Genomic DNA, 13643 nt, shown 5'->3' with positions numbered 1-13643 from the left:
TGAAGCAAATAGGATCAGAAGAACCAAAGGACTAGGGTAAAAACTAGTCAAACGATGCTAAACATCTAGATTCGGAAGAATTGTGAAAAAGAATAGTAAAAAGCAGCATGCAGCGAATTGTGGTACTGCAGCATGGCATGCAGCACTTGTGTGCTTTCTTGAGACTCGGCTCCTATCTTTGATCACCCAAGACGTAATGAAGGGAAAGAAATTAAGGAATGTGTTATAAGCCTATAATTAATGAAACGCTAATTTTTCAGAGTTGTTTCAGTCGTGTGATTGCTCTCGTGTATAAGGCTCGGCTTTGATCGTGTCTCGCGGGGATTTCAGAGACACGTTCATACTGCTTAATGGCACATTGCCTAGGCATGATCAAGTACAGTTTGGACGCCCACGCTAGCTCCCCATACCGAAAGTAACACCCACAAGTGGTGGTGCTCCAGAAATTGCCAGCTGAGCATGCCAAAGAGAGCACTAGCTAGGTGGACTAAGTGATCATAAAATCAGAGAAACAGTATGAAATAATCGAACCCCGGCCTGGGGAAAAAGGTCAATTGCCGAAACATCTAGGCATATGTACACATGTACACTACGTAGCACATTGCATCACTACAGCCTTGTCCACACAAGAGAAGGGGAAAGAAGAAGACGGAGACCCCAAATAGATATGTGTATAGGGGAATTATGAGGCCGATCATGGGGATGCGACGGGTTAAATTGGAGCTAGCAGATCATCATACGCACGCACAAATCATAGCGGCACACACATGCAATACAGCGAAATCCTCAAATGACATGCAAATAAGGAGCGGGCGCACACGCGTCAGGCCGTCAGCTAACATGCAGCTAGCGTGCGGAAGGGATCGGGGGTGACTGGTCACTACACCTTGTTGCTGTGCGGGTAGTCGTAGAGGAGCGTCGGCGGCGAGAAGACGGAGTAGTCGTTGTCCAGCAGCTGCGATTCGAAGATGTCCTCCTCCTCGTCGCGGTCGCCGTCGCCGAACGCCGCGGCGGCGAGCTCCGGCTGCCCTCCAGCGGCGGCGTGGCCGGGGGCGCCCGCGTCAGGCGTCGACCCAGCCGCGCTCCCCTCCGGGCTGAGTTCCTGGGCCGCGCCGCCGTCGTCGGTATTGTACTTGGAGGGGTCGGCATGGCGGCCCGTGAGCTCCTGGACGAGCGCGCGGAAGCCCGCCGCGTTGGTCTTGACCCTCATGGGGTTGGAGATGTACACCACCTTGATCGGCTTCTTGCCCCCGCTGCCGCCCGCCTTGCTGCCCCCCTTGCTGCCCCCCTTGCCCGAGCTGCCGCCGCTCCGGGGACTGGGGCTCCGCTGCTGCTTCCGGTGATCCATCAGCTGAGCTCACTAGTGGATGGGCCGGCAGGAAGGAGAGCAGCGAGGCGATCTGGTTCGTCTCAGAAGGAAGAGAGGGGAGCGAGGGCTTCTGCTGCGGCTGGTCCTGGCCATGTACGAACAAAGGCTACTGGCATTGTGGGGGATTTTTAGCTCAACATACACGCGGATGGGAGTTGGGAGGGAGCTAGCGAGGCGTCCTGGAAGGAGTAGAGCAGTAACTCGGGGGAGGAGCCGCGAGCCCGCTTTGGATGGATGGACGGGACGATGGAGACAACGCGGAGACCGGGCGGGCGCTCGCATTGGAGGATTATACGGGGCCGCTGGCTACGCATGTGACCTAGAGAAAAAAGGGATAATCAGCTACAGCCACAACAATCACATATACTGTACTATTTTTTTTCTTTTGCGGGGAATCACATATACTATTATGTACGTATGGTGTTTTTGTTTGGAAACTGTTGGCTCGTTTTTATGCAGAGAAACACAGAATTGCATTTCTTCTGCTAAAATTTGTATGCCTATCGTGTTTGTCCAATTCATGCCTCAACCCACAAACATACATGGCTTTATATCATTTGCTTCTGTCAAAATCACTTTCTGGTGATTCTGACTTTTTAAAACTATCAAGAAAGTATTGCACGCAAATTTTATGGCCAAAGTACAAAAATGGACAGCCAAACCATGTCCTACATTTTGCAATGTGGGGAATACTAGCAAGTTGCCTTTTTGAACTACAAAGAACCAGAAAAGCTGTAGTTGCTTTTTACAATTATTACAAAGAAGAACAAGAAAAGGTAGTTGCTTTTTATAACTTATTTAGTCAAAAAATTCTCAACTCACGGGAGTGTACAAAATAAGTACGAGCAACTTGTGGAAACTGGAATATATAGAACAATATATATTTGATGCAGCTGAATTTAAACTATTTAAATAATAAATTGTTGCTACTTTAGGAAGATGTGAAATATAAAAACAAAAAATATATTGCCATCTATGCAAACAAATACCATTACAGGGGTGCCACATGGTATGATTCTTTTGCATGTTTTATAGTATCTACTACTACTGACATTAGCAAGCAAGGAAGCTTTCGCAAAAAAAAAAAAAAAAAAAGAAAGCTAGTTTAATTAAAGTGGCCACCCTGAATGGTTGACTAAACTCTATGTTGTTTATCCAGACTATCGCTACAGAGCACCTCTATAGCTCTTGGCATCACTTTTAAGATTATATATGATCATGTTATAACTTTTGGGCCGTAGTTCAGCCTCAGGAAAGAGTGGTGTAATCCTGGGAGAGAAAAAAAAAGGAAGAAAGCATACAAAGAGATGAAATGACGGTGTGTGTTTCAATTACTCGGAGGGCGGAGCGCATGGGTGGACGCAGCGTTTGGCGGGCGGCAGCGGGAGAAGGGGTGCGGTCCACGAGGAAGGTTAATGAGAAAGCGCAAACAACTGAGACAGAACTACGTACGGGGCCCAGGCCGCGATTGCATCCACGACGTGGCGCGCGGTCACAGGGTGGGCCTGCGTCAGCAGGGGGCCCGACGCTGACGTGATATATATAATAAAAACCCCGGGAAAACTTTCCTCACCGCCCGCCATGGCTTACCCCCGGGCGCGCACCCGCAGCGCGCGCTCGCCGACGCGTGGGCTCTGCTCCGGGGCTCCGGCCAACCAGAGCGCAGGGCGGGGAGGGGCTGCGGTGCGCGGAGGGAAAATGAAAAGAAAGAAATAATGCAGCGCGCTGTGGAGTGTCAGGCCGCGTAGGTGGCGGGCCCACTGGCCGGAGGCGGGACGGGGAGAGAGCGACCCATTGCAGTTGAAGCTCTCTGCTCTCTGCTGCTGGGTGGCGCCCGGACCACACGTCCCCGGCAGGCTCAATAAGGCAATGCCATTGCACCACTCGGGCGCACCAGTTGCACGACCCTGTGGCTGCGTACGTCCGCATCTCTGCTGCCACGATCCATATCCACCGCAGCAGGTTTCGCTTGCTCGCCCACATGCTTCTGCTCGGCCACCGCATGCTTTTATGGCTGGCCGTGTTCTACCGCCCGCTGTCGCTGGGCTGTCCATCCGGTCATTTTCGAGACAGAAACACTTTGGGGGAACTGGTCGTCCACTTGGCTTGGAAGGGATGGGAAATGCCATCCTTGTGGAAATTATGTTCTTCAGGCTGTGTGGTGGACGTGGAGGATGCTGGGACATCAGTTCGGTCGGTGTGCTCGTGCATATCCAGGGAGATGCATGGCCAAACCATTACATAGGTTAACCGTCGGGTCCTGATATTTCACGCATTATTGCTGTTTTATACCAAAGACCCACGTATAACTTCCATATATACCAAAACAAAATTTATGCCCGCCTTTAAAAGTGGATGTTTCTATGGACGTGGAGTTTCTTAGACCGAGTTCATGTGAACTCGGGTGAACAGTAAAATCCAAACAAACATTGAAAAAAAACTGGGGTTTCTTGTGAACAAACATTGATGTGTGATTCACATGCGTGAATTTCGTGACGAAATAAAATTTGTGAAGGTTTGGGCAAAAAGCATCAAAATCAATGCTCCAAAAAGATTGTTTGGAAGCATTTTAGAGCATCAATTTTTTTGTCCACACTTTCACAAATGCGATTTTTTTCATGTCACAAACACACCAATGTTTGCTGCCCAAAAATTCTTTTTTTATATATTTTTTTTACCTATTTGTTAAGATTTTACCGTTCACCAAACTCATATTAGCTCGAGCTAAGAGGAGGAGACTTTCGGTGTTCCTATTTCCCCGTTGTATTAGGTGAGTACTAAGATCTTGATCCTAAAGTTGAAAGGTGACCAAATAAAAATGATTAGCTTGTAAAAAGAAGCAAGTGCGCAGACATGTCATGTAGAAACAAGTGGGATAAAAATAAAAATTTAGAAGTATGCATGATTTCTTAGAGCAAATTTAGAAGTGCGCAGACATGTCATAGCAAAACCACCTCCAATTTCTTAGAGCATCTCCAGCCGTTGCCCCCCCCCTCCCCCCCCCCCCCCCCCCCACACACACACAGGACGCATAAAAATCGCCCCCAGGGGGCGAGCCGGCGATACAATCGGCGCTGGGGGCGGTTTTGCGCCCAGTCGTCGCCCCCAGGCGCCGAAATTGACCCACTTTGCAGCCCCATTTGGGCGAATAAAGGGCCCATATGGACGAGAAATAGGCCCATATTCGGCGTGGTTCGCCGTGTCTCGGCGTTCAATTATCAACACAATTTTTTCTTACCACATATTTCATCACAGAAAAATTAAATACTTCAACAAAATAGTACAACAACAAATAGTTCAATAAAAATTATATAGTTCAACAAATAAAAACTCGTATTTCATCACACGACGTCCCCCTTGAGCCTCCATAGGTGCTCAATCAGATCTTGCGCCCGGCTTCCTCCTCCAGCAGCGCGGCGAGCGCTTCCTCGTCATCCGAGTCCATCGTCGAGGCAGGCAAATCGCCGAACACCTTGCGCCCGGTAGGTGTGTACCCGCCGTTAAACTGCTCCTACGCGGTCGGAAACGCCCAGCTGCTGTTGGAGGGGCTGCCGCGGCGAAGCGCTGCTATTTTTCCGGCGGGGAATGACTATCTAACGGTGAAGGGCGACGGGTGGCGCCGGGATATAGCTAGTGGTGGCCGAGGGCGCAGGGGGTGGGAGGCGAGTCTAGGAAGAAAACCTTGACTTTTCACCTCACGGCGTGGGCCAGCCACGCTTTTCCCTTGCGCCGGAACCCCCAACTGCTCCCCAGTGCGCCGTGTTCGGCCTGTGACTGCCGGGTGGAAAAAAGGGCCGAGCCGGTGATTTTCGGTGTCCTGAGAACACGACTGGACCGGTTTTTTCGCGCCGGCGCCGAAAAAATGGCCTGAAAGGCCTGTTGCGGGCGCGACTGGAGATGCTCTTACCACCACAAACGGTCTGGCATGCAAAACCGCCTCCAACTTCTGTCACACCACCAACGGCTTCCAATATATACCCGCCCGAAGTACTCATCATTTGAAGCAACTTCATGCATACAACTGTCTATAGTCTAGTAACATTTCTACCATACTGTTTCATTGCAATTGAAATGCCAAAAAGATCATATGTACATCTGCAGAAGCATAAATATTGTCATTCATCACAGAAGTCAATTACATCACATAACTAGTCAATGTGTACGTGCAATGCACGTTAATTTGGAAGTATATTAAGTGCATGCGGATATTAAGTAGGATATTATTTGCGGGTTATTATGTGATTAGCATTATATTTGGCATGAAATTAACTGCACGCTAAATGTGTTGAGCGCTCGACATTGAAGTAGTCTAGGTCGTTGGATTGACATGATTTGATGACCGAGATTAATTAGATTTGTCCCTTTGAGTCTTTTTATATTGGTATATATATATATATATATATATATATATATATATATATATATATATATATATATATACACATTGAAATTTATTGACCAATCTTACATAGTTCACAACTCACATATGAAAGAAATATCTTATAAATTCAAGAATTGCTAACATCAAACATATGAAAGAAATATATGAATTCAAAGATTCCTAAACCATTCTTATAACAAACTAGAGAAAGGACATGGATCTAAATCCAAAGATTCCTAAACTACCCATCATCTCGAGTGGTCTACCTGTCGCGCCTCTTACCAAGCTAGAGGCCAACTATAGGAAGAAGATGGCGAGAATGATTATCTCACCACTCTATATCCAACTTTCCAATCCAATCAACAATGAAACAAATTCTAATGAAATCCGTCGGTGCTGCGGACCAATCTGTGGTTGGATGGTTAGGTGGACAGTGGTATCCCCAGCCCACCAGGGTCTAAGTCCTCGTCCTCGCATTTATCCTGAATTTATTTTAGGATTTCGCTCATAGGGGTAGGGTGTGCATTTATGCGTTCATAGGGGTGAGTGTATGCGCGTATATATGAGTGATTTGCATCTGGACCATGTTAAAAAAAAAAGAAATCTGTTGGTGCTTACATAAACAGGTAAATTTGTAGCGCCACTAGTCATCTTCGTTCGTGCAACGTAACCAAATTATAACTCTGCATAGAACAAAGTTAGGAAGAATTAACATAATATATATTCATCGATTTAATAAATGCATGTACTTAATATATCATACCTAAGTCCAATCCATTACAAAAGCAATGGCTGGGGTGTGGACATGTGCGGCCAATCTGATGACTACGAAGTCATTTGTACGACTCCAACCCGATTAGTTTTTAGTGTGGTGCAACTAAAAGGTAATATGCCCTCTGATATACACAGATATTAGGATTAAAATTATTATATTTATTTATTCAAAAAAATTGTTGAGAAGATCATACCCAACTTAGGCCACATGTTTGTTGTAATTTGTCCAGATCATGTCGATCATTTTCCGAGTAGTGCCCTACCAACAACTCAAGGAAAAGAAATAAAAATTGCTAAATCTCTCTACTTCTCCAGGAAGCATGTGGCTGCGGCAAACCTAAGAGACTATGCTGGTTTCATCTATTGTTGCGATTCAATGAAATCCTTCTAAAGAAACCTCAAATCCATAAGCGGGGTTTTTGTACTATGCAACTAAAATTGAAATATGTTTCAAAAGAATACTCTTAACTAGTTTTGAACCGCGTCGATAATTAATTTGGTGGCACATAGAACATACAGACCTTAGATAACACAATTAGCCTTAATTTTTGATATCTTCGACATCAAAGATGTACCTACCTTGTCTACCATGAGTTAAAAAAGTTAAGTTGTTCTTTGACACATACAATCCAAAACTAGCCACACCTCAGGTATGTGTAAAGGCTGCAAGTTTCATCATCGGTCTCTAAGCTCATGCAACACCCACTACAAAAATCTATAAGCATATATCATCTAACCCTACAAACAAAATCCATAAGCATACAACTACTAACCCTATAAATAAAATCCATTATCATACAATAGCTAACCCTATAAATAAAATACATAAGAATACAATATCTAACCCTACAAATAAAATTCATAAGTACTCCCTCTGTAAAGAAATATAAGAGCGTTTAGATAATTACTTTAGTGATCTAAACGCTCTTACATTTCTTTACGGAGGGAGTATAAAACAACTAGCACTAAAAAATCCATTGGTGTGAAGGCCAGTAACACTTGGGAGCTCACTGTGCCGGATATGAGTACGCCCGAGGAGGCCTCAGTGCGGGTCGGCGATGGCATTGCCCTCCAAGGAGCTGCCAACTCACCCCTTCCCCGAGCCATCTTTATTGATGACGCTATTGCACCGCTATGGATGGGTGGAGGTGCCACCGCACCGCCGTGGATGGGCCGATATGCCACCTCCCTGTTGCGGATGGACCGGTCTACCACTGCGTCACCACAGATGGATCAATTTGCCTTCACGCCGCCACCAAGGGCTAATCCATCTCTGCGCCCTCGGTTTAGCATAGTATAATATGTCGATGAGGTCATGGGGAAGAAGCATAGAAGAGTCGACGTGCTCGGCGAGTTGAAGTTGGTGTCGGTGGCTCTAGGGTTTGGCCGTGGACTGGGGAAGGGAATGGGAAGTGAAATGGACGAAAAATGAAGAGGCGGTTCGTGATAACCCTTAAACAATGGGAAGGAAAAGGTTGCGCCCAGATGTACCCACCAACCGTAGGAGGTTTTTTTTGGAGAAACTGCTTGCACTGGTTCGGAAACTAGGGGTGGTGTCGTAGAACTAACCACCTCTAATCTTTTCCGCAAGCAGTTTCAGCTTACCAACTACCTCTAGAGCTTACTATGACAAAATAAACAGCCGCCGGTGTGGGGATTGCAACCGACTTCGTTCTGCTTGGTCACAACTGCTTCCAAGGGCCACTTACAATGCTCGTTTTTTCTACTAGTGGGTATATTTCCTTGTTTAGCATTGTCCTTTAACTTATAACTATGTTTTTCATATCTATGCTATTAAAGGAGAGTTGGTTGTTGTACGTTGGTCTTTACCTCCACCTTTCCCATGTCCCACTCCACCACGCCCTGCATTAATTCAATCAAATCAAATCAAATTTGACAAAAAACTTCAACTAAATCAAAACTTCCCTTGTCTTCCCCTACCCATACCCACACCAAATCAACCTCACCTAAATAAAATCATTCTTTGTCTTCCCCTACCCATAATCAAATCAAATCAGATCTTACCAAAATCTAAAATATGAATATACGAAGCTGTAAGATTTAAGTCAGACACGATTGGTGTTGAACCGCTAAAATATGTATGCCCTCGTTGCAATGCACGATCAATTAGCTATAGTTAGTAGTCATGATAACATCTTACCTTCCAAGGGGTTATAGTAATACTACTCATGATATTACACGAAGCAGACGTTCAATTTAATTTAGAAGCATCATAAAATTTATCTTCTTTTTTAACTATATTTTACATTTTCTTGATGTGTGAGTCAAATATGTAGTTGGAATATCCTAGCATTGTAGATGAAGCTTTAGACAATCTAGTTTTAAAAATTATTTCAACTTACATGGCATGGCTCGGGAGCAAGTAGGACCCAAAACCACGATAGCACTCAATATATATTACATATACATATTTTTGGTGAATACATATACGTAAATATGATCATAAATGAAATATGTAAATGAGAGCGATGCGGAAGTGGCTTTTGATCCCTTGCTCCATGGAGCCTCGATTTTTAAAAAAACATACGGAACAACAATAATTGTATTTTCGAGGTTTAAAAAATATATGAAAAACACACATGTACATAGGGATGTAGTATATTAAATTTCTGTAAATTTTCATAGCTTTCAAAGAAATACTCATTGCTGGATGCTGGAATATCTGGAAACACATGAACCATATCATTTTTAACAATCAGACCAGGATTCTAATGTCATAATTATGAAGAGAGCCAAACGTAGCTTGAAAGAAGGCATGCAAGCCTAGTTAGACCGCTTGTAATATTTTTCTTTCCCCATCTAACTCCTCCATTCCCATTTATTGATGAAAAACTGAGACACAGTAGGGCCCTTTCCTATTGTTCTATGTTCAAAAAATATATCCCATTTTTTATGACCAAAAAATGTTTTGGTGCAAGCTTAAAAATCATCATGAGAAATGTACGATGAAAATCTGAGACATGGTAGGGTCCTTTCCTACTGTTTTATGTTCAAAAAATATATCTAAATTTTCATGATGAAAAAAATGTTTTGGTGCAAGAAGCTAAAAAAACCAAAATCATGTACTTCTAGCACATGCACTATTCACTATGAAAGCCCATGATTTTGTTTTTGTGTGTGCAGCTCACACCAAAACGTATTTCATCATTATTTTCTTACAGAAATGAGGTATACATCCCTATGCATGGACACCTGAAGTTTTTCAGATTTTTTCTGAAGCTTTGAAATACGATTTTCGAGTTTTTCGAAAACCTGGACCCATGGTGCCCGAGAGGGAGCAAGAAGTCGGTACTCAGGATCTTATTTGATGCGAAATGTACTGGAGTTTTATTCGCTGCAAATCACAGTAACGTCGAAATCGAAGTGGGCTCCCTCATGTTGCGGTCCAAGTGGGGAGGTCCGAGTACCACTTACTACTTGGGGACTGCCAAGTGCCAACATTCGTGTAGAAAGGGAAAGATGGACACACACAGCCATCCATAATCATGACTCCCCGCTATCTAGGTCTATGCAATTTTTAATGGCGCTTGTTTTGCTACAAGTCGACGCAAATTTTACTTTGTGTAAAGCAAACACAGGCTTCATTCTGTAAAAAAGAAGAAGAAAGAAGCCAAGCTTCAAGATCAAGGGACCGCCTGATCCAAAAGGCTTTGCAAGTGACCTGTAGATATGTTGGACGTGTGCCATCACATAGTGTTGGATTTGTCCCCAAAGCAATAATAAGTCGCCACTACATGATTCGTTTGTAGGACATGTGCCATCACACAATCTTGTATTTTGTCCCGCCGGCCCCTCCGACTGAGTGGCCACTAGGGATATGTCTCAAGATGATGTAGTTCTTCACGTTTGCTATCATTCCGAGTTTTCTCTTTTCTTTCCAGACCAACTTTCAACAGTAAATGTTTGTTTACTGACTCTTCTGTTGATCATTTTTTTCCTTTTGTAATAATTTGATGTGTGCATCCTTGATATTTCCTTTATAATGGGAAAAACTTTTTGTGTGTGTGAAAAAGATCCAATTCTATTATAGAAGTTCATCAGAAGTACGAAGCACATCAAACGTAATAAGAATTGCATCAACGTTTGTAGACCACCGAACAACCACTTCAGCCGCCATAACTAGATGCCGACACACTGATATCGTTGTTCCCTTACTGGAGCCGGCTTGACCTTGTTGATGATGGTCAGGAAGTCTTCACATGCCCTTAAGGGCCAGCGACTGGAACCATAGCCGTCGCTGTTGAACCCTTGAATAGATTTAAAACAACTGACACCAAATATTGCCATCACAACGCACGACGAGAACCTTTGACCTCCCCACCCCAAGGTGATGGCGGGAATCTACACCGGAGCTCCATTGACTATGTCCAGATGGATGAGCTTGAGGAGGATCAAAACCCAAAAGACAAACTCGAAGAAAAAGCACCATCATCCATCTTAGCGTCGCACCTGCGAAGACTAAAAAGAAAACCTTAATCTAAACTATTAGCCGGAGCAAAGGCACCGGCATTCTCCTCTCCATCACCTGCCGCCGGGGCGACAGACAAAGCCACAGAGGGGAGACGTCGAGGCGAATCCATGAGCTCATCGACGAAGTCTAAAGGGAAGAGTTTGCCCTAGCTGCCCAGAAAAGTTGGAGAAAACACTTGATCGGGAAATTTGTTTGTTGTTCTTTTTACGCTTTTCTTTCCTCTCCAGCGGAGGTAGTTCGCCGTTCGTTTATCAGAGCCTTAGATCCTATATATGATCCAACTAATGGACAAACTTTGTGGTAAGAACCTGAGAATAAGAGGTAAATATACTAGAAGTCTTGGAACTTGCGTGTGACAGTCAGTTTGGTGCACAAACTTGCAAAATACGTGTTTCTGGTCATCTAACTTGCGCGGGCGTGCAAATACGGTCACATTTTTCTGTACGTGGGTATATTCGCTGCCTACGTGGCACGCCAACATGGCCAGGGCCGATGTTTTTTTCTTCAGAAACACCCTCATTTTTTTTACTTTGTACAAAAGCAAACAAAAGTTGCCTGTTGGGTCCCACCGTCAGTATAGGCCATTGTCAGTGGCTAGTGCATTTTGTTAGACAAAACGTGTTGTATTCAATCTCTGTAAACCATAGCAGTCCTACGTAGCTCTTTCTCCTCCCGATTCTCTCTGTAAACCGACCCCGTCTTGTATCCTACGACAGAGGCGATCTGTCTAATATAAATATAGATCATGCGGCCTTCTACGGAAGGTAGGAACGCTTTCGACCAATATTCTTACACACGTGATGTTTTTTTTCCAGAAAGACGCTCGTTATTTTTTTACTTTGTACAAAAGCACTCCAACAATAGTTGTCCGCTGGGTCGTAAAGTCAGTGTAAGTTGTAAATATATTGGGCTGGAAAAAATGGGACGAGCAAGTTCTAACCAACGACCTATTGTAATGGAGCCTATCCACCGCAACTGACCGTACTTGGTATTTTATTTCGCCTACTAAGGTATATCACCTCTAAAATAAAAGTGCACATTCTGAATATATTTTCATTTCTCTAGATTTTCAAATTTAAAATTATTCGGATTCAACCAAATTTTCAGGTGAGTTGTTCGAAACAAAATTGCATACATTCATTATGCGCTATATTTTATTTTGTCTAGATTTTTTAATCTAACATTATTTGAATTTAAACAAAATTTATTTATTTATTCCGGAAAAAATATACATACATTCATTCTGACCTATGTTTTCTTTTATCTAGATTTTCCAATTTAAAATTATTCAAATTTGAACAAAAATTCTGTTGATTTGTTTGAAAGAAATTTACGTACATTCATTATGAACTAAATTTATTTTATATAGACTATTCAAATTCAAATAAAAAATAGTTGATTTGTCCGAAAAAATTACGTACATTCATTCTGACCCATATTTTCTTTTATCTTGATTTTCAAATTTAAACTTATTAGAATTGAAACAAAATTTTGTTGATTTGTCCAAAAAATATGTACATTTATTGGGCACTAAATTTCCTTTTATCCTTATTTTCAAATTTTAAATTATTTGAATTCAAACAAAAAATTAGATGATTTGTCCAAAAAAATGATGTACATTCTTCTTAACATATAATTTCTTTCAGCTAGATTTTTGAACTCATAATAAATTAGTTTATTTGTCCGAAAGAACTTTACGTATATTCATTATGAACTATATTTTATTTTATCTAGATTATTCAAATTCAATCAAAAAATTAGTTGCTTTGTCCGAAAAATTTACATACATTCATTTTGACCTATAGTTTCTTTTATCTAGATTTTCAAATTTTAAATTATTTGAGTTCGAACACAAATTTACATTAGCTATGCACTATATTTTTTTAATCTACATTTTTAATTTAAAATTACTAAAATTCATACAAAATTTTAGTTGATTTGTCCAAAAAATACGTACACTCATTCTGCACTATACTTCCTATCTAAAATTTTAAATTTAAAATAACTTGAATTCAAACAAAATCTAGTTGATTTGTCCCAAAAAGTTTATCTAGAATTAAGTAATTTTCTTACATAGAAAAAAGAATACATAAGGTAAATTGTGCTTATCTATTTAAATGTCATTGTGTCCAGATGGTTGGCGCTCGCACGTGCGGCGAGCTTACGTGGTCATAGGTCAGAACTGGTGCCTTCCCCTTTGCTCCTTTGGTTTCTACTTTAACTCGTACGGTTTATCTTATATAAAGCTAATTGTGCTCTATAACGTCAACAGTAAGGAGGTCAAGTGGCTATCTAAGCGAGGCGAATAATAGCAGGTCGTGTGTTTGAATCCTGCTGCTCCTCTAGCACTTTTTATTTTATTTGAGGATTTTCTGCATAAATAAATAAAATGCAAGGGTGCTTTTTGAAAAAAATACAGTGCATGCGGATTACCCACTGCGTCAGCCACTGACAGTGGACCCCTGCCAAGTTAGCAAGCCAAGCGTGCACATGATACGGTAGAAAGCACCGTATATGAACGGAAAGACAAGTTAAATGATCAGAAAGGCGTATTTTACAAGTTTATGCACCAAACTGATCATCATATGCAAGTTCTGTGACATGTGGTGTATTTACCTCTGAGAATA

At 42.5% G+C, this 13643-nt stretch overlaps 1 protein-coding gene across 1 annotated transcript; it reads right to left on the bottom strand.

The window, feature by feature from the left end:
- Nucleotides 1-498: 498 nt before the first annotated feature.
- Nucleotides 499-1644, bottom strand: LOC125545102 (uncharacterized). The gene has a single exon (XM_048708968.2). It carries the CDS (start codon nucleotides 1346-1348, stop codon nucleotides 881-883), a length of 468 nt encoding a protein of 155 aa, XP_048564925.1. The 5' UTR covers nucleotides 1349-1644; the 3' UTR covers nucleotides 499-880.
- Between the last annotated feature and the right edge of the window lie 11999 nt (nucleotides 1645-13643).

Source organism: Triticum urartu, chromosome 3A (assembly GCF_056163025.1).
Source record: "Triticum urartu cultivar PI428250 chromosome 3A, HENAU_Tu73, whole genome shotgun sequence".
NCBI classification, from domain to species: Eukaryota; Viridiplantae; Streptophyta; class Magnoliopsida; order Poales; family Poaceae; genus Triticum; species Triticum urartu.
Note: the sequence above shows the minus strand (reverse complement) of the source record. Positions and strands in the feature narration are given on the sequence as shown.